This window comes from Canis lupus, chromosome 20 (assembly GCF_011100685.1).
Source record: "Canis lupus familiaris isolate Mischka breed German Shepherd chromosome 20, alternate assembly UU_Cfam_GSD_1.0, whole genome shotgun sequence".
In the NCBI taxonomy this organism is placed as follows: Eukaryota; Metazoa; Chordata; class Mammalia; order Carnivora; family Canidae; genus Canis; species Canis lupus.
In genome coordinates this window covers 53,422,252-53,442,294 of record NC_049241.1, presented here as the reverse complement: position 1 = coordinate 53,442,294, position 20,043 = coordinate 53,422,252, and the positions used below count along the sequence as shown (strand labels likewise).

General features: G+C 43.6%; 1 protein-coding gene across 16 annotated transcripts in view; it reads right to left on the bottom strand.

The window, feature by feature from the left end:
• Positions 1 to 262: 262 nt before the first annotated feature.
• Positions 263 to 20,043, bottom strand: part of HNRNPM (heterogeneous nuclear ribonucleoprotein M) — a 40,651-nt gene continuing 20,870 nt past the window's right edge. For 7 of the 16 annotated variants that reach the window (XM_038567502.1, XM_038567506.1, XM_038567512.1 and 4 more), the window contains 10 exons: positions 19,489 to 19,538; positions 18,542 to 18,602; positions 14,892 to 14,993; positions 13,580 to 13,624; positions 13,046 to 13,123; positions 9,409 to 9,507; positions 5,941 to 5,994; positions 2,943 to 3,745; positions 2,305 to 2,356; positions 263 to 688 (listed from right to left, as the gene is read on the bottom strand). In XM_038567502.1, the coding sequence (XP_038423430.1) occupies positions 525 to 688; positions 2,305 to 2,356; positions 2,943 to 3,745; positions 5,941 to 5,994; positions 9,409 to 9,507; positions 13,046 to 13,123; positions 13,580 to 13,624; positions 14,892 to 14,993; positions 18,542 to 18,602; positions 19,489 to 19,538 (1,508 nt within the window). In that variant the 3' untranslated portion in view covers positions 263 to 524. Of the gene's footprint in view, positions 777 to 2,304; positions 2,357 to 2,942; positions 3,746 to 5,940; positions 5,995 to 9,408; positions 9,508 to 13,045; positions 13,124 to 13,579; positions 13,625 to 14,891; positions 14,994 to 18,541; positions 18,603 to 19,488; positions 19,539 to 20,043 lie in introns of all 16 variants that reach the window. The other 9 variants (XM_038567505.1, XM_038567511.1, XM_038567507.1 and 6 more) reach the window with 7 other exon arrangements.

Below are 20,043 nucleotides of genomic sequence, written 5' to 3'. Positions count from 1 at the left end.
ACTGTACAGGAGGGAGAGAGAATGGCTCTCAGGACCAGTAATATCCAAGTGCTTTGTTACCAGCACTGGAGAATTCAAGTCCACTCAGGACTCAGTTTCCATGAGAGTTCTCCTCGAGTGGCCAGGGTCCATGTCCTTCATGCTCAGGAGGAATGGGAATGAGACCCCCCAGTGGTCACAGTTCTAAGGGTAGAAAGAAGACTGGCTTTAGCTCCTCAAACCTCAGGGGGTGCCCCACAACACACACGCAAAAAAGCAAGCATCTTTTCAGGAACTGGTATTTATTATCAAAGTCATATTCGATGTCAACAAGATGCCACAACTACAAAAAAAATTGCGCACATTGCAATCTCAATGCAAACAGTCAAATGGAACCCCGGTCATTAAAAAAGTAATTCAAATTACCCCAAAAAGCAACTGAATTTTTTAAACATCTTTATACATCCAGCCAACAAATTAAAATGGTTAACAAGAAAAAATACAAATTCAGAGGTCTGGTATCGATGTTTAAAAAAGGCAACTGCTTAAGCATTTCTATCGATTCGAACATCAATCTCTCGGCCACTCAGCTTCATCCCATTCATCATCCGGCAGGCTCTCTCAGCCACCTCTGGCGACTCAAACTTAACCACACCGCACCCCTTGGACTTCCCGTTCTCCATCTTGATGTCGGCATACAGCACGTGGCCTGGGCACAGGGAGGGAAGAAGAGACCACAACTCATCAGGCAAACCCAGAGCTCAGCCTCAGTCTGGGCTCCACTCAGTCCAGATCACCTGTTGGATTTCGGTGGACAGAGTCAAAAGGGAGAGCGGCCCTGGCACACAAATGCTCAGAACACAATAGCTGGAATCCAGCGACTATGGCCCTTGGCCATGTTGCCATTCTTCTGCCAACAGAACCACCATCTGACCCATGATAAGCCTTCATGGCAGCTTCAAATGCATACTCATACACTTGAGAAAGTTATAAAGGTGGCTGTGTGAAGCCAACCTTATAGGTGCTTCATCTTCAAGACTTCAGAGTATTTACAAGGCCATCATGAAATAATGGGACATTCTGTATTGTCCACACATAGACTGCATCCTAATTTGAAAGTGGGGTTCACATATTCATTCAAGCACTGATTAAGAATCCAGGTATGTGTCAAGCACCATGAAACAAGTCTATAAGGGAAAGAGTTAAGGACATGACCACGTAGCCCTATGTTAGATGGCCCTCGTTTCTAGAGCCATTAACTCAGCCCAAGGGAAGGTCAACATCTAGAGGGATTCTCAGGACAGTTCTAAAATACTTAAGCTCACCAGAAGGTAAGCTCTCACTACAACAGCTTAAAATAAAGCACTTTTGGAGAATGGCACTTGCAACTCCGGGTTCAGAGACAGGAGAGAGATGAAAAAGGACGGACTAAGTTACAAAGGGACTAGAGTGAGCTTCTCATTAGCAGATGGGCACCTCCAGGCATCTGAGGCAGGAGAGCAGCCTGATCCAACATGACTTTTCAGAATACCTACTACAAACTAAAGAATGGAGAGAGAGCAAGAAGGCACGTATGGCTCAACAGCTGCCCTAAGAGAAGAACCAGGAGAAGCAGCAAAGTGGTGCAATCTGAGCTATCAGTGAAACAGGAAATGAAAAAACACTGAGGAGGCCTTGACCCAGCAAGCCACCTGGACTTGTGGCTTAGGCCTGGGGCTCCCACTTAACATGGTTTAAAGAACAGAGGTGGTGGGAGTCAGGAGCAGGGATTCACCCAGGGACAACTTCACTTCCTTTCAGCCACAAAGTGAGCCTTTCAGAATGGTGGCCTGGTGTGGCCAGAAAACCAAAACCAGAGCCCCTCACCTCATTCACAGACAAGCTCACCCCTGGGAACTTCTGGGTGAGTGCTCTTTGAGGCATGAACCAACAGTACAGTGGTAGAAAGCAACCTCATCTCAGATGTTTTTATTTTACTCAGCTTTGTCACGGAGAAACCATGTGACCTTGGGAACATGACTTTTCCTGACTCATCTGCAAAATGGGGACATCGTCTCCTTTCAAAAACCATAAAAGGAGAAAGATAAGGTTGAAATGAGAACACACATAGGAAGTGTCTGACACATAAGAGGAAACTCAACAACCGGCTTGAATATTTGCACAGGCAGAAAAATGGCAAGTCCCACTGGTCCTTGAGTCACGGCAAGTGGCTGTGAAGACCAGGATGGGAGCTTCGCTGCACCCCACAAATGCATCACTAACAAGCTAAGACTTCTGAAGCCACAACACATGGAAGCACCTAGAAAGCCTTCCTCAAACACTTACCACATTCGTTGAATTTGTCTTTTAGCATCTTCCATGTAAAATCAAATGGGAGCTAAAGGGAAAAGGAAAAACTGATGAGTGATACAACCAAAATCCTAATATCCTAATGCATAAACACCAGGGTCTCTCAGAGAAACTTTCAGGAAATAGGTGATCAGCAGAGAACAAAATACGCCTGTCTGGAATGAGGCTCGAAACCAGCACACCGAGCGTACTCCCTTGTGGCATTATCTCTCTTCAAGAGGACAGTCGCCTGTGGTTAGAGGCCCCAAAACCACTCAACAGTAGCTGAAGGTGGTTAACTTGGTATAAAGATGATACAGATACAGCCCTTTGTCCGTCATGCCCAGGTGTAGTGGCTCTTGCCAAGGGAGTCCAGAAGCTCGGGTTGTTCCTGAGCTCACTCACTGTTGGTTCCACCTAGCAGTCCGATAACCCAGGGCTCCTGATGCACAGTTCATACACTCTCACAGTCCTTCCTTATCCTACTAGCACCAAATTTGGGGGGACAGTAGCAAGGTGGCCTTTTGTATTGCTACCCTTCCTACTGAAGGCACCGACTCTGACTTCAACCTGTCCCCTCACCCTTCCTCCCTTTGTGCCTACCACCACCATCAAGTTGCTGAAGAGCCACTTACATTTCTCACAAATATCTGGCAGGCCTTCCTGGCCACCCCAGGAGCATGGCCTCCAGCTCCGCCAAAGGAACCTGCGAAGCTTCCTCCAAAGTTGCCACGCTCCATCTCGATGGCGCGGTCAAAGCTGGCACCGCCACCGCCACCCATGGCCAGGCCCATACGCTCAATGCCAGCACCTAGGGCTGGACCCATGGCAGGACCCATGCGCTCCAGGCTGTTGGCGCCCATGCGCTCCAGGCCCATGCGCTCGAGACTGTTGGCGCCCATTCGCTCCAGGCCCATTCGCTCCAGGTTGTTGGCGCCCATGCGCTCCAGGCCGGTGGCCATGCGATCCATCACAGGGCCCATGCGCTCCAGGCCAGCCCCCATGCCTGCGGGCACCATGCGCTCCATGCTCAGGCCCATGCGCTCGATGGCAGGGCCCATACGCTCTACACCAGAGCCCATGCGCTCAATGGTCTGGCCCACGCGGTCGATGGGCGCGGCCATGCGCTCAAGGCCAAAGCCCATGCCGGCACCCATGCGCTCCACGCCAGAGCCGATGCGCTCCATGGTCTGGCCCATGCGCTCGATGCTGGAGGCCATGTGGTCGAGGCCCAGTGGGCCCATGCGCTCGATGCCAGAGCCCATGCGCTCAACTGAGCCCATGCGGTCCATGACCAGGCCCATGCGCTCAATCTCGGAGCCCACACGATCCATGCCATGGCCCAGGCCTGCGCCCATGCGCTCCATGCCGGCACCCCCAATGCGGTCAATGCCAGGGCCCATCCTCTCGATCCCAGGGACACTGCCTCCACCTCCACCTGGAACAGGGACACAAAACAGAGGCAGGTATCAGGGACTTGCACACTTGTGTGCACACCATGCCAGGAGGGTGACCTGGGTGCAGAGGCTTACACTTCACAAGCTCAAACACAGTTCAGGAATTAAGTCCCACAACAATTTACCATTAGACATCCCTCAAATGTCAAGGCTTAACTGTTGTTAAGGCAGGGTAGTGAGGACATTGTTCTTCCTATTTCTATGCCACAGCTTACATTTCCATAGTAAAATTTTAAAAAGGGAGAAATTCTACCCTGGAGGACTGTGTCAACAACGTTCTCCACCATTACTTCGGAAGCCCTAGTACTTCTAACTAGCTTTGTGAGCCATGGTTGTCAATTCCCAAGAACTGTGAGGTCTCCCCACCAAATGACACTGAGAAATGCTCTCAAAGCTCAGAAACCCCACCCTGAGTTGGTCAGTCTGTAAAATGGATTACATGGATTGTATGTGACAATTCAAATCACTCACAACCTTTACCCTCTCCCAGCTTGTCCCTCTCAGATGCCCTGCTGATGGCCAGTCTGGCTGCATTTCCTTAGCACCTCCAGGCATAAAGAAGCTAGTATACAGCCATGTAAATAAGAGTAGATAAAGAAAACAAACACCAATATAGACCCTCTATGTCTAGATAGACAGGCACTTCCAGGGAGCCTTACTCTGTGAGGAAAACCACCAAATAACTTGTGTATAACTCTGCTGGCTTTAGAGGAAAAGAAGTCAATGGCATTGCAGAGTAGATTCTAGAAGAGGTCTAAGATCAATTCTCGATGCCATGGTTTAGCTGGACACATGCTTTCGTGTCAGCAATGCAGTGACCCTGTTTTGCTGGTAACTCTGTAGAAGGTGGGGCTGGCTCCACCTCCAAGGCCACTGCCCACCACTTTTCCACATTCAGAGCCTCTAAGGGTCCCTTCTCACTCAAGCTTCGCCATCACCACTGCCACCTGCCTCTAAAAAAGGTCAGCTGAGTCCACAGCCAGCCCATTAGTGACCCAAGCAGCCCAGTCCAAGATGTAATTGAAGAAAAGGAAACTCAGAAGTTTCTGTGAGTCTCTGGCTGACATCACATGTCATTCCACTTCTCCATTTCCTCAGCTGAGTAACAGCACACCAAGTGGCAAAATATAAAAATTTAAGATTAGTCTTTTTTTGGGACACCTGGGTGGCTCAGCAGTTGAGTGTCTGTCTGCCTTTGGATCAGAGTGTGATCCCGGGTTCAGGGATCGAGTCCACATCAGGTTCCCTGTGAGGAGCCTGCTTTTCTCTCTACCTATGTCTCTGCCTCTCTCTCAGGAATAAATAAATAAATCTTTTTTAAAGGGGGGGGGGGGGAATATTAGTCTTTCAGAGCAAAAATTTCTAAAAGTATTTAAAAAAGCAAGATACTAGAAAGGGCAGTAGCATGCTCAAGAATATCATTAATCAGGCTGACCCCCTGGATGCCAACAGCAACAGAGAACAAGGGGAAAACGGTGCCCACATGGAGTTCTAGTATCACACACCACAGAAATAACCAGCAAGTGGAGCTACCAAGGAAATGCCAAGACACTCAGAGCCATGGGGAAGTGAGGCATTCAAGCTGGAAAAGTTCATTTAGTTTTAAATACCCATTTTTTTTAAAAAGTGTATTAATGAAAAGATATTCCCAAAATGTTTACAACACTCATCACTGGGTAGTGAAATTGCAGGTATTTACTTACTTTATAATTTTCTTTTTTTTTTTTTTTACTTTATAATTTTCCAAATATTTATGAGTACATGTGTATAGCTTAGTAAGCACTTGTTAGATTTGGAGGTAGTATACCTTTTAATCAGGTATTTACTTTTATGAATTTACAATTTTACAGTATTTAAAACAAAGGCCCCAAATTACATGGAATTATAATAACAATGGCTAATGCTTACATATAGCACTTATACAAATATTTTTTTCTATGCATTAACTCATTTACAACAACCCTATGAAGTAGGTACCATTATAACCCCATATTACAATATGGAAAACAGAGAGGTTCAGTAACTTGCCAAATGTCACACGCTAGGAAGAGACAGAGCTGGTTCCCACCCAGGCAGTCTATTTTAGAGCCCATGCTTTTCACCACTACACTCTTACTATCCCCAGTAATAACAACCTATTCTAAAAATCAAAACATCAAAACTAAGCGTTTCCTACCTCCTCCCTGCTTTGCAATGATCTCTCCTCTCTTCAGTGCATTACTTAGGATTTCTAAGGAAATCAGGAAGAAAAAAAAATTAGCCAAATTTCTCTACGATAACAGAAATTTGTTTAATACAGATTCCAGAATAAGAATATTACTAATTTAAAAATAAAACAAGGAAAGGGGGGAGGGATTAAGAAATACACATATAGACAGGATAATTTTACTGGAAAACCGTAAGAGTCCTTGATGATGGGTCATGATTCTAGGTTCCCATGTAGCTCCAGAGTCTGAGGCCCAGTTGGCAAGACCATCTGGGAATGCGCCCAGCAGAGCTAAGTAAAGAGTCAGTATGCACCAATGAATTGAACTGCGAACATCAGAGCAAGAATGGGGGTGGGGGGTAGCATAGTTTTCTAAAGCTGATCCAGACCCTCAGTACTCAAACTGAAGCCTGCACACACCCACCAGATTCGATCAACAACTCACGGTTATCTCTTAGCAAACTCAAGCTATGGCTGTACTGTCAAAGTCCTGAAAACCAGCAACAATTGCATGCAGTGCTGAAGTATGACCTTACGAACAAGTCATGCACGGAAAGACTCCAGCATGTGGAGCCCACCAGCCCCACCTGGAAGGAGCTGGGTGTGACAGTGACAGACAAAGCTTTAGGAAAACAAAAACCCTACCACACTCAACACTTTGTCTCAAATAGAAAACACTGTTGCTTATTTGCCAACAATTAATCCAAACCTCTTTCAAGTTTGTTTAAAGCTATATGGTTAGCGTTAGCTTTTAAGTTTCTTCTCAGCCTTCCACTGTGTAAAGACATTTGTACCCACTCCCCTCTACAGTCCCAAAGTGTGCTCAGCAATATGGACAAACAGCCACAGAGTACATCTCATTTTATGACTAAGACCACAGAGATTAACCCCACCCCCACAGCTGTTTCTGGCACTACAACTACCTGCGCTAAAGGACAGATGTGGGAAAGCATACCTAGAAACAACAGCCCTCCTCCAGCCTGCAAGCAGTACAGGGCTTGCTTATTCTCCCATGACACCTGAGATCCAGCTCAGCATACCCAAGCCCAGCTTCACTTTCCTAAATCAGCACTTAGATCAAAATATTCCTCACAAAAGCTTCACGATCGGCGCACCACTGATTTGAAAAGAAAAGAAAAATCCTTTCTTGGGTATTCACAGACCTCTCTGCTCTGACTCTGAACTTGAATCTGTTCTTCCTGCCCCAGGTAGACCCTCATGTCCAGGCCTCTGCACCTGATGCTGTTTGGCCCTCTCTATCTGCCAGTATATTCTCTAAGTTATGCTGAACCCTCTTGGACACCCAGCCCCATCCAGCTTAAACTGTACCTCCTGCCCAGTCTTCTTGCATTCCTGCTTGGATCCAGTGCTCTCTGAGCAGAACACTTCTATCAGCCATGTAGAGCACTGCTTTTTCCAAATCTTAACAGAGAGAAAATAGATCACCTTTGTGTATTGCTCACATGGCTCCCAAAGGCCTAGGAACCAACATTTCCACCGGCACTCTCACTAGGCCTCTGGTGCTGCCCTGTGCCACTGAGCATCATCTATCTCCTCAGCTGCACCACCTCCTTCAAGATCTATATCCCTGCACCACCAAGCACAGTGGTTGCCAGAAACAAGGGCAAAGATCTACTGCCTTGATAGTAGAGAAGGGACACTGAATGGGGAGACACTAGAGAAAGAGGAACCAAAACGATTCAACTTTCAAGTGAAAAACAGAGAGAAAAATCAAGAACTGAATAAACAAATCAAAAAACCCATCTAGGCCACACACACACACACACACACACACACACACACACACACACACACAAAAAGACCATCCAGGCCAACTGGTCTGAAACACCACCTTAAACTTAGACACCTTTTTACTAAACTGTGTCTATCACAAGTAGCAGCAGGGAAGTCCAGAACAAAGCCCTGTTCTCTTGCCCATGTCACTTTGGGAGGTCACAGGACAAAGAAATACGATACTCTCAGAGGAAGTGGCAAAGTAGGAGACAGCAAGCCCTACAGATGATATTTCTATTCAGGTTGGGACTAGAGGAGTTACCTGTTGCCATGAGAAATACTGACCTCACCAGATCTACCTCTTGTGCCACTCCACGAACCAGGACAAGGCCTCCAGCCTCATCACAGAGGTTGAGAGGCACCAAAGACCAGTGAAAAATTAAAGGCCTAAGGCAGGAAGAAATCCCTATGGAAGCAAAGCATATGGCCATCTTGTTCTTCTCACCCTCAGTATCCACAAATTGCTATTCGCAACCAAATGACAAGTTTTTAAATATTTTTAAAAATATCCTCCCATTCCAGGACACAAAAACAAAGTCAGTCATAAACAAGAAACTTTTAGCTGATCCAGTCACATACAAATTTATGAACTCATCCCTAGAATTCTAAAGCTTTGGAATACTCTAGAATAAAGCTAGTCAGTCATATCTAACAAGTAAAAGAAAAAAAAAATGTAAATCTTCACTACCAGCATAGTAAGACACAAAAAGGTCCTTCCAGGTACCTAACTGCCAGTAGGGAAAAAGAAAAACAAGTCTCCAGTTCCTGATTTTCATGGAGGACACAACATGAAGATGGGAATCCTACAGATAGTCTACAGAAGCATCTGTCTCACTGACAAGCCAGATGATGAATCTTTCCAGGACGTTTGTAAATTCTAAGAATATATCTAATACAAACTACACAAGAGTGCTTAAAACCCTCCCAATTAATGGGTCCCCCAAAGTCAGAGGCTGAGCACTCTGAGGCGGTCCCATGGAAGCTTCACATCTGTACAGAATGAGAAGCAGGTAAGGATGGGGCAGAGTATGGATCCACACTCCAAATCGCCTTTGAGATAAACTGAAGAGCCCAAAACTGGACAACCTCTTTGCACCATGCTAATGAAGAATTAAGCTGGCAGATTCTCAGAAACGTCTAAATTCAAAAAGAGGGGGGAGAGAGACATTCCTTGAGAAGAAATCACTTTGCAATCTAACCAAAATTGTAAACAAGAGATCCTCTGCACTTAGGCCCAATCCTCCAGGCCTTCCAGCATCAGAAAATCCCCCCCAGTTTCCTGAGGCCTCTTCTAAAGGCACCAGCAAACACACCATGCCATCTGTTAGATTATCACAGTGCCCTGGACAAGGGGACTCACACCCCATTCAGCAGGGCCTCAGAAACCTCCACCACTCGAGAGAGCCGGTGCAGTGTAAATGCAGCAGTTTGAATTCCCACAGCAAACACCTTATACCAAGGCAACCAAAGAAGCCACTTAAAAAGAACTAAAGAAAAATGGTGCCATTGATACCAATAAAAAATTCAAGGTCCAGAGTTTTTACCTAGGTCTATTTTTTAAAAGACTTTAGAAAAACAGCTGACTTTGCCTAAGAGAGAACCCCTGACCTGAGGGTGAGCCCCACCCACAAGGGGCTTTCTTACCCATTCCTCTGCCAAGGGGCTCGCCAAAGCTTCGAGACATTCCCATCTTGTTTCTGGCAAAGTCTCTCTCAAATCCTCCACCCATGCCACGCTCCATCTCTGTGGAGAAAAATATTACCCTAGGCCTTTCCAGGAATACCACTGTGTTTTAGACATGATAAATAACTACAGGCACGCAACAGCCACCACCAAATCAGCACTCTTTCTACAAGGAACCATCATTCGTCCTTTATTCCTTAAAAAAGTCACTTCGAGTCAATCCCTAAAAACTATCTACCTTTAGTCCATTAAGGACTGACCAACGTTCACTATAAGCCTCACTTGTATGGTATACCAGTACCTACTCCTACAGCAAATGGCATGGGCACATGCTGAGTCAAGGGCAGGCTGCAGCAGCAGCTACCACTTCCCCGCCCCTCCTGGGGCTTTCCATGCGCTTACAGTTCATAGAATCCTCCCAACAGCCTGCATACCTGTATTCTCCCTCCAAGATCACTGCCCCCATACAAAGAAAGGGAGGCTCAAAGGACTTAGTAACTTGACCAAGGTCACATGCCTGGCAAGGGGTGAGGCAAAGATTAGAACCTAAACCCAATGCAAGAATCCATACTCTACTAACACAAGCATATCCGCACAGAATATAGAAACATGCCTGCATATAATAGGTCTTCCCTACTAACAGAAGTAGTTTCCTCTACACAAGGATGTTGTTAACTTTGTTAATTTTTCCTATGCTGAGAGCAGGACTTAAATTTTATAACGTCTTTTAAAAGCTAAGGTCTTAGTTTCTATGGGGAAAGCCTTTGATGATCTCATCACCAGCTACTTCTTTCCTCTAAAGCAAGACTTAAGATGTGTAGCACACTGTGTCTCCCTCCTGAACTGAGAGGGCCTTGAAAAATCTAATGTTGCTCCTTAGAAATCAAGGTAAACAGGTGCTATATAATGATCACCTTTACTTGTACAACTACCAAAAATGGTTATCTACAGATCAAGTACCTATACTTTCAATGAAGTGAACAAGTCTACCAAATGCAGGCTAGAATTATGAATTAATTAGAAAATGCCAGCAGAAGGGTGCTTGGGTGGCTCAGTCTGTTAAGCATTTGCCTTCAGCTCAGGTCACAATCTCAGGGTGCTGGGATCGAGCCCAGCAGCAGGCTCCCTGCTCAGTAGGGAGTCTGCTTCTCCCTCTCCCCCCCACCTCATGCTCACTCTCTCTAATAAATAAAAATGAATGAATGAAGGGAGAGGGAGAGGGGGAAAGAAAGGGGAAGGAAGGAAGGAAGGAAGGAAGGAAGGAAGGAAGGAAGGAAGGAAGGAAGGAAGGAAGGAAGGGAGGGAAAAGAGAAAGGAAAAGAAAGAAAAGAAAGAAAAGAAAGAAAGAAAGAAATTTTAGCAATTGGTGAACTTGCTTTTCAGTTTGAATTGACCTAACTGAATCTCAGGTTGGCAGTGTGCCATCTGCTGAAAATGTAACCAACTTGCACAAGCCTGCATGGGGTAGGCAGAAGAAAAATCTAAAATCTCAGAGTGGTACTATAATGGACAATGCTCTGCTGTGCTCCTTTAATCCCTATCATAAGGGCATAAAAGGCGGCAGCACTTTGCCCCCCTTGAGATAAGGAAGTCCTATATAGGCAGCAAAGGCCTCAGAACTCATCTTCCCAAACAAAAACAAAACAAAAAACAAACAAAACTCATTTTCCCAACTGTCAACAGGCTCTACAGTTCAGGGAGCCCTCTGTGAATTCCAATGTACTACCCAAGAATTCCAACGTACTATGAGAGAGAGAGAGAGAGAGAGAGAGAGAGAGAATTTCCTTGTCAAATATTACACATCATTCTTTGGTATTTGATGAGTTTTTAATTTATAATTTTTAATATCCATTCTATAGGACTTGACCTCTACTGCTGACTGACTGACCCTGAGATTCTGATTTCTAATCAGTCTGGTATCAGCACCTCCAACCATAGTAGATGCATTATGGTCACCAATTAAACACTAAATTAAATCAAAACATCTTTATCAACTTTCCCCCTGATAAAGTTGATTGCACTCAGAACACAGTTCAAGTGGAAGAAGTCCCTATTCTCTACTACAGAGGATGATGAGGGAAGACTTGGGAGTACCTGTATCTGAGAACATCTAAGAATACTGCATCAGAACACATCCTCCCACTGTAGCTCTCCACGAGAATCAACACTTTGAACCTTTGGTCAACAGGCCCATAACTGTGACTGCTGCATTCCACCTGCCAGATTATCGAGGACTTTGCCCATGCTACTCAGCACAGCCCCACCCCCTCTTCATCCATTTCTAAATCACATCACTCCACTCCTCAGCAACTCCAATTCCTAATGACTCATCAATTTTGAGCAAACACTCTACCAAGCCAGATTCCTCCAACTCTTTTTATTAGAATTCCTATACACATTACAAGCTACAGGCCAGCCAGAAAGCACACTGGAAACGCAGACCTTTGTCCCTTCATTCCTGACTAATGGTGAGGACTTCCCTACAGCTCTTTATCATCTAAAACAAGGCAACCCTCCCCCATTAAGAAGGGCAGTTTATTCATCAGAATTTTCCTTCTTTCCAGTTGACAATTAAGGTCTATCCTAGTAGGATTCTCACTTGCTCTACTCTCTCTTCACACTAAAGGATACTGCAGGTTAGCAAAGAAACATTTAAATCAAATCTTTAATGACCTTCCATCCCAGAGAAGCTTATGTGTATAAGGAAAGCTATATCCCCACAGGTGAGGTGTCAAGGAGTCAACCAACCCCAGAGGATTTCAGAAAGACTGAAGGGTTCCCAAGGCCCTAATCAGGAGGGGCTGAAGCCCATGCTGGAGGCAGTTCTAAAAGGCAGAATTACAGTGTAATTAAAAGCCAGGCTCTGGAGCCAGATAGCCAGGATCCATATCCCAGTATTACTAGCCATGTGACCTTAGGCAAGTCACTCTCTGGGCCTCAGTTTCTGACGAAATGATAAAAGTACCTACAAATCACGTGGTTCTTGCAAGGACTAAATGAACACACTATTATATTCCTATTAAAGGGTTGAGAAGGCTAGAAGATCTGTATGATAGCACACCAAAACTCCCACTATATAAATGCTAAATTAAATCAATGTCTCTGCTCACAACTCAAGAGTTTTATGAGAGCAGATGATCAAGAACTGATGCAGTCCAGCATTCCAGGGGATATATGAATTTGATCAAAAACTCCAAAGAAACTAATAAAACTAATCCCTTACACTTAAAGACAATTTTAAAGTGAGAAAGATACCTTTAAAGTGAGCAAAATACAACCACACTTATCTACAGGATGCTTGCTAGTGCTAGAGACAATGAAAAAGTTTTATTATTTTATTGGGTAATTATGGGGGAATTCAGAACACAGGACATACATTTAGTGACTAACAGGATTAACACTTACCTACTAGGAAGTCTAGCTGCTGAAATACAAATGTGATTTTAATAACATCTAAGGCAATTCAAAGACATCTAATTAAATAGAAAAATGGAAGGGGCAAATCATTCATTAAAAAAGGGTTTGTTGCCTCAAGGTCACCCAAGAGTCAACAGCCAGTAGGGGGCAGGTTTAAGCAGAAAGAAAACACAAGGCTCACCATTTATTCTGCCCATGTTCATCCCAGATCCAAATCGACCCATGTTTTCCATACCGCCACCAAAAGGTCCCTCCATGCCTGCAAGAGATATTCACATTTGAGCACCATTTCAATGAGACTGTTTACACTCATCGGAAAAATAAAGAGATTTTCAGGAGTTTCATCTTGGGCATTTTCTGCCAGGAACTTCCTTACCAAGTGTAAGGACTTTAGGAATAAAAATGCTACTGCCCTTGCTAAAATCACCGTCTTCAAAAAGCTAATCTGATCCAACCCCCTCAACAGACAAGCAAAGAGAGGCCCAGAGAGATGGAGTGATTTGCCCAAGGTCACAGAGCTAGTTAGTGAGAAAGCCAGAACCAAAAGCCAAGATACCCACTGGATAGACTGACAGGTAAAATTAATTTCTAGACTCCAACTTTTTGGAAATCAAAGCAAGAATTCATGCAAGGCTTAAGGGAAAAGAAAGAGGAAAAGTGAGAGAAAACCATACCTAAAAGTGATTATATTTTTACTTCATTTTAAATCTCTTACCTCCCATTTTATTTATTCCAAATCCTATGCCTTCCATTCCCATTCCTTAAAAAGAAAAAGTTAATGCAAACTAAAATTATGTCAAAGCAGTAACGTTTGAACTTAAAAAGCACAAGAAATTCCAAACCAGCAAATGAACAAAAAATATTCCTGATTATGAACATATTTTAATTGTAAAAGAAAAGGAGGATGGAGAGGGCTCTCCCATATCACCTTTCAAACTATCGCATCCCAAGAAACTATGTCTTTAACAAAATAATCACCATGTGACTCAAAATTCTGTAGGGCCCACATACAATTTTAACAAAAAATCAAGTCAGGGCATTTAAACATGATATATAATTACTGGATACAAACTGAGGAATACTCTTTTTTTAGAAGTTCATTTTAGGGAATATAAGTCTTAAAATCTCCTTTGAAGATAAAATTCTCTAAAAAGCAGTTCTTAAAAACACTTGAGGCTTCCCTCCCCGCCACCCCAAACTTTCTTCTTTGGTTTTGGAGGGGGGGGGCATTAAACTGATAGGGCCATATTCCAAGAAGGCCCAGGGCATAGAGGTCAGCCCAGAGTTTAATGTGGGGGGAGATAAGGGACAGGCAGAACTAACGGTAGCAGGGTGAAGGGACATCCATCCTGCAATTCAAAGGATTTTAAGAGAGCTCTAACTCTATAGTCATAAAAATGAAATAGTTCCTAATAGTATATAAATGTCTCCTGCACAGAATGAAAATGCTAAACAGCAAAGTTTAAAGCATATTCTCCACAAAGCTCTCATTCATTAGCTACTTCTTATCTTTTTGAACAAAGACAACACTGAACACCAGGTCTTTGTGGCCTGTGACAGCTACGTTGTCATGCAATGAGGGCCTCTGTGCCTTTTTATATCCATCAATGCCCTTACCCTAGTCTAGGAGCCGTTAACACCAGGCAATGGCCCAAAGGGTGTCTGGGTAACAGACTGTGGCAGTGCTATGGTCTGATGGTCAGGAGACCTACAGTCTCTGTCACTAACTGATAGTGTGACCTTGAGCAAGACCAACTCTCTGGTCTGCCTCCTTTTATCAAATAGCTTAACTAAGCTCGGAAGGTCATCCAAGGATAAAATGCAAACGTATTGTAACTTTAGAAAAAAGGATTCAAGTCAGTAAAAATACAAAATATTGCTTTTATCAAAATGAATCAAATGAATGAGGGAATTCTGCCCCAAATAAATCTTTATTCCATTTGAAGTACTTAATGTCTAATTATTCTAATAGTTCACTTGAGTCACTAACTTCCCCAGAAATCTCCAAAGTACACTGTAGTTCTCACCTGCGGGTCCTATGTTTCCCATGCCAATGCCTTTATTCAGGTGATTGGCATCAATAGGCTGTCCTCCTGGGCCTAACCCCATGCCAATACCACCAAGTCCATCTGAAAAGAAAAGAGAAAGTTGGAACTGTAGATTAGACTTAGAAAAGCATATCCTTCCAAGGCAAAAAGTCTTTGTTTACTGTGTTGTAAACGTCACACTCCATTCCCATCCATCCACTTCCACGAGCAAACCTAGGGCCTAATTCGAAATTCAACACTGGTACATTTGGGAGCTATCCCTTTCAAGACGTAACTTGTCTCTCTCTCTCTCTCTCTCTTTTTAAAGATTTTATTTATTTATTTGACAGAGAAGGGGGCAAGCACAAGCCAGGGGAGCAGCAGGTTCCCTGAGGAGCAGGGAATAGGATGCAAGGCTCAAAGCTCATCCCAGGACCATGACCTGACTTGAGGTGAAGACAGAGCTTAATTAACTGAGCCACTGAGCCACCAAGGCACCCATCAAGGCATAACTTCATATGCAATTAGATTTGAGTTTGTGATATATATAAAACAAAGACAAGTTAAAAAAAAAAAAAAAAAAAAACAGGCCTCTTGAAAATTACAGAAAAGGGGATCCCTGGGTGGCGCAGCGGTTTGGCGCCTGCCTTTGCCCAGGGCGCGATCCTGGAGACCCGGGATCGAATCCCACATCGGGCTCCCGGTGCATGGAGCCTGCTTCTCCCTCTGCCTGTGTCTCTGTCTCTCTCTCTCTCTGTATGACTGTCATAAATAAATTTTAAAAAATTAAAAAAAAAAAAAAAAAAAAAGAAAATTACAGAAAAGAATTACGAACAACTCACATGTAAAAATCATGGACATTTATTTACTTCCTGTATCTCGAACTGAGAAACACCTGATTATAAAAGACAATTAACATCAGGTGGCCAGCAGCGCAAATATACCTAATCTCCACCTCCCAACCTGGTACCCCAAAAGACTTTTCCCAAGAAAAAGCCAATTAACACTGGGCATACACTGTTCTCTGACTCCACTGTGGGCTGTTTTCAAAACAGTGAAGCTCGTGTATCTTCTGCCCAGAAAGCTTCCTAATCTGTGGGGATCGATATACACAGTTCACTCTCAACTCCATGCTCCACAAGGCAGGGATGTAAGAATATAGACTGGTCTCAAAATAGCCAACAAGACCTGATAGTGTAAGACATTTCTGATGCTCTGAGTGACCGCAGTCTGAGGCTTAAACCAAGATCAGGTAAAATATTTTTAAATGAGAACCAAATACTTGTAAATGGGAACCAAAACAAAATAACAACAAACCCTGATACCAAGGGGGCCTGGGTGGCAAGGTCATGATCCCAGGATCCTAGGATTCTGCTCCCTGGAACCTACTTCTTTCTCCCTCTGCTCCTCTCCCTTCCCCTGCTCTCTCTCACACACAGGCTTTCTCTCTCTCAAATACATAAATAAAAAATCTGGGCAGCCCGGGTGGCTCAGTGGTTTAGCTCCACCTTTGGCCCAGGGCCTGATCCTGGAGACCCGGGATCGATTCCCATGTCAGGCTCCCTGCATGGAGCCTGCTTCTCCCTCTGCCTGTGTCTCTGCCTCTTTTTCTCTTTCTGTGCATCTCTCATGAATAAATAAATAAAATCTTTTTTAAAAAATCTAAAAAAAAATAAAATAAAATAAAAATAAAAAAATCTTAAAAATACATACAAAGAAACCCTGATACCAGTTCCCAGATATTTAATCTGTTTAATGGCCCTGTGTTTTTAAATTGCATAGAAACAGCAAGAGATCACCAAGGTTACTTACTCCCCAAGGCAGCCTCTGAAATGTGCTGGGAGACCAAAAGCCATGGATAATGGACTCCCTAGGGTCCAGTGTGTGCCAGCCAAGGCTCCCAAATAGCCCTCATCCCACCTCCTCCAGGCACAAAAGTCAACAAGAGCCATCACCTTGATCCTGGGTTATCAATGCCAAGTGGTCACATTCATTAGGACAAAGAAATATGATCTTTCTCTAAAAAAATGTTAATTTTCAACAGATAAGCCACGTTCTACTCTTAAAGCCACTGACCTCCCCTCAAAGTCCGCCTCCATTATGCTTCCATAATGTTAAACCAAAGAGGCGTTCATTTTAGTGTTCTAGTCTAGGCTCCCATTCAATTCAATCTAATGCCGGGCCTTAGGCTTGACCTCTTCCGCAACCCAGACATTCCCTGGCCCTCAGAACAGACCCACTCCACCTGCATCACCTAGTATAAGTTCTCCCAAACACAGTACAAGCAAGGCCCCCTTCTCCTGTCACCTAACTCCCAGGCTTCCATGTGACTCCCTGGCCCTCCCACTGCTGCCTATGCTCAGGCTTGACTCAGTCCTGTGGGCTTGCCAGAAAACATGCCTAGAGCTTCACTCATACGCACCATTTCCATCTGTGAGGTGATCAGTCACCTAGCCTTCCCTGTCACAGGACAGACTCCCCCTATATAAAAATCTGGATAGGGCAGACCGGGTGGCTCAGTGGTTTAGCACCGCCTTCGGCCTAGGGTGTGATCCTGGAGACCTAGGATCGAGTCCCATGTCAGGTTCCCTGCATGGAGCCTGCTTTCTCCCTCTGCCTGTGTCTGTGCGCCTCTCTCTCTCTCTCTCTCTCTCTGTGTGTGTGTGTCTCTCATGAATAAATAAAATCTTTAGAAAATCTGGATGGCTGCACTTCACATTCCGTAAGATACACCCATTCAAAGTATATGGTTCAGTGAGCTTTAGTTTAGTTGGGGTTGCATACAACTATTACCACCATCTAATTCCAAAACACTGTCATCACACCAAAAACAACTCTCCACTTACCCCTCTCCCCAGGCAACCACTAATCTACTTTCTGTTGATGAATTCACCTGTTTTGGACATTTTCTACATATGGAACCAAGAGTCATCCATGCTGTGGCAGCTATCAGCACTTGATTCCCTTTTATTACTAACACCCCACTGTATAAATTTACCACATTTATCCACTTATCAATTGAAATTATGTTGCTAGGAACATCCACATATAAATTTCTCTGTGGACACAGTTTTTGGTTCTTTGGAGTACACCTAAGAGTGGCATTGTTGGGCCATACAATACTAACCAATCTGTTCTGAACCCAAGCGCAACTTGGTTTTAATTCACTGTGCAGTTTTTGGTTCTTCCTCACACAAGACACTTCCAAAATACCCAATTACGTTCTCTAGGATGTAGTCTACCTCACCACAAAAGTAATCCTAACAACCTTTCCTAAGCTATGAATTTCTGTTCATTTTTTTCCTTAAGATTTTTATGCATGAGAGACAGAGAGAGAGGGGCAAAGACACAGGCAGAGGGAGAAGCAGGCTCCATGCAGGGAGCCCAATGTGGGACTTGATCCCAGGACTCCAGGATCGCGCCCTGAGCCAAAGGCAGATGCTCAACCGCTGAGCCACCCAGGGATCCCCCTCTGTTCATTTTTCACCCTGAAAAATAGATACTAAAAAAAAACAAAAACAAAAACCTTTTTGGAACTTTCCTTCAAGAACGATCAAGATAACTGCAGAATAGCACGGCACAAACTCAAGGGTAGTTTTCTGGTTAGCCTTAACCAAATTCAAAATCTAAGCCATATTGACACTACTTACGGGGAAGTTGCTGTGGACGCTCAGGAGGGAAAAAATCTCCTTTTGGTAAGGCCCTTTCATCCTGAAAAAGTAAGTAAATAAATCTTAGTATTTCTTGAAGCACAGCTTGCAACAGCAAAAGATGGAAACAACTCCCAACAATAGAGGACTGGATAGGAAATTATAATCCACCCGTGCCATGGAATAACACACAAATCTAAAAAAATATATGGAAAAATACCTTTTGTATAAAGGAGGGAAGGAATAAAATATACATCCATGTTGCTATGGGGAATGAACAGGACCTGGGCAAGACTCTCACACTGTATCTTTTTCAGGCTTTTTGACTTTTGAGTCATGTAAAGCAATTATCTACTCAAAACACCAAATTGAATGTTTGAAATAACTACAATACCCCTTACAATTCATTTTATATTCTTCCTGAATTTGAGCCCTACTTAGATTGCCCCCAGCATATTCTAGTCGTGCTTGTATTAATCCATGACCCATAGCAAAGCCACAGCAGGGCTAAGGTTTATACTGCTGAAGTGCTTCAACAGAAGTTTAAAGGCTATATGAACCAAAGACTTAATATGTTCACAACAGATATGATACTGGCTAAACTTTCTTTCTTTTTTTTTTTTTTCTGGCTAAACTTTCTAATGCAATACAATGAAAAGCAGAAACCCATGTACATAACCATTCTTTGATCACTTTCTTAAGCAGGATACTCAACTGACCCCCATGCCGAAAACAAGCAACTGTGCAAAGGAAAAAATACCTGAAGAGCTGCATGAGCAGGCAAAAAGTTGTTTCTGTCATAAATTTGCTCAACATACTGCAGACTACTTTAACATAGACCGATCCATAAATGGATCAGTAGAGTCCCTATGCATACTCTTAATAATCCCATGTTTTTGCTGGAGTTATTTGAAAGTATTATGCAGAAAGAGAGCCTATTAACTTACCATTTTCACGTGCATTGGTCTATCAAATAGCAGTTGACCATTAAACATAGCTGATATTACAATTAAGGTTATTTCTTACAATTCTAAAAACATGCACAGGAGAGAAATACATGAGAAAAATACTTCAACTGCTACCAGTCCCTCTCAGTAGTGAACTTATGAGCAATTCTAATTTTTCATTATATTTTTAAAATGTTTCTATAATAAGCATAAAAGCAACAATAAATAAAACTCAAGGGTGGGAGGGGGAGTAAATGTCAGCTTACTTCTTAGGTGTGGAGTTTCATTTGTATAACCCTACACTTCTCACCAGATCATCCTCTTAAGTACTGGCATGAGTATTCTGTAGGTGTCCAATGGGTACCCCACCATTTTTTGAAGCACCATATTTTCTGGGTAAGATACACAGTAATAGACTTAATCTGAGTTTAGTGACTGTGTCCATGTATGGCATTTTCCACTGTGATTACAAAAAGATAACTCTAGGGTCAGAGACAAGTGCTTCTTCTAGAATGAGTCAATCCAGCAGAGAAATAGGGCCAAGAACTTATATAT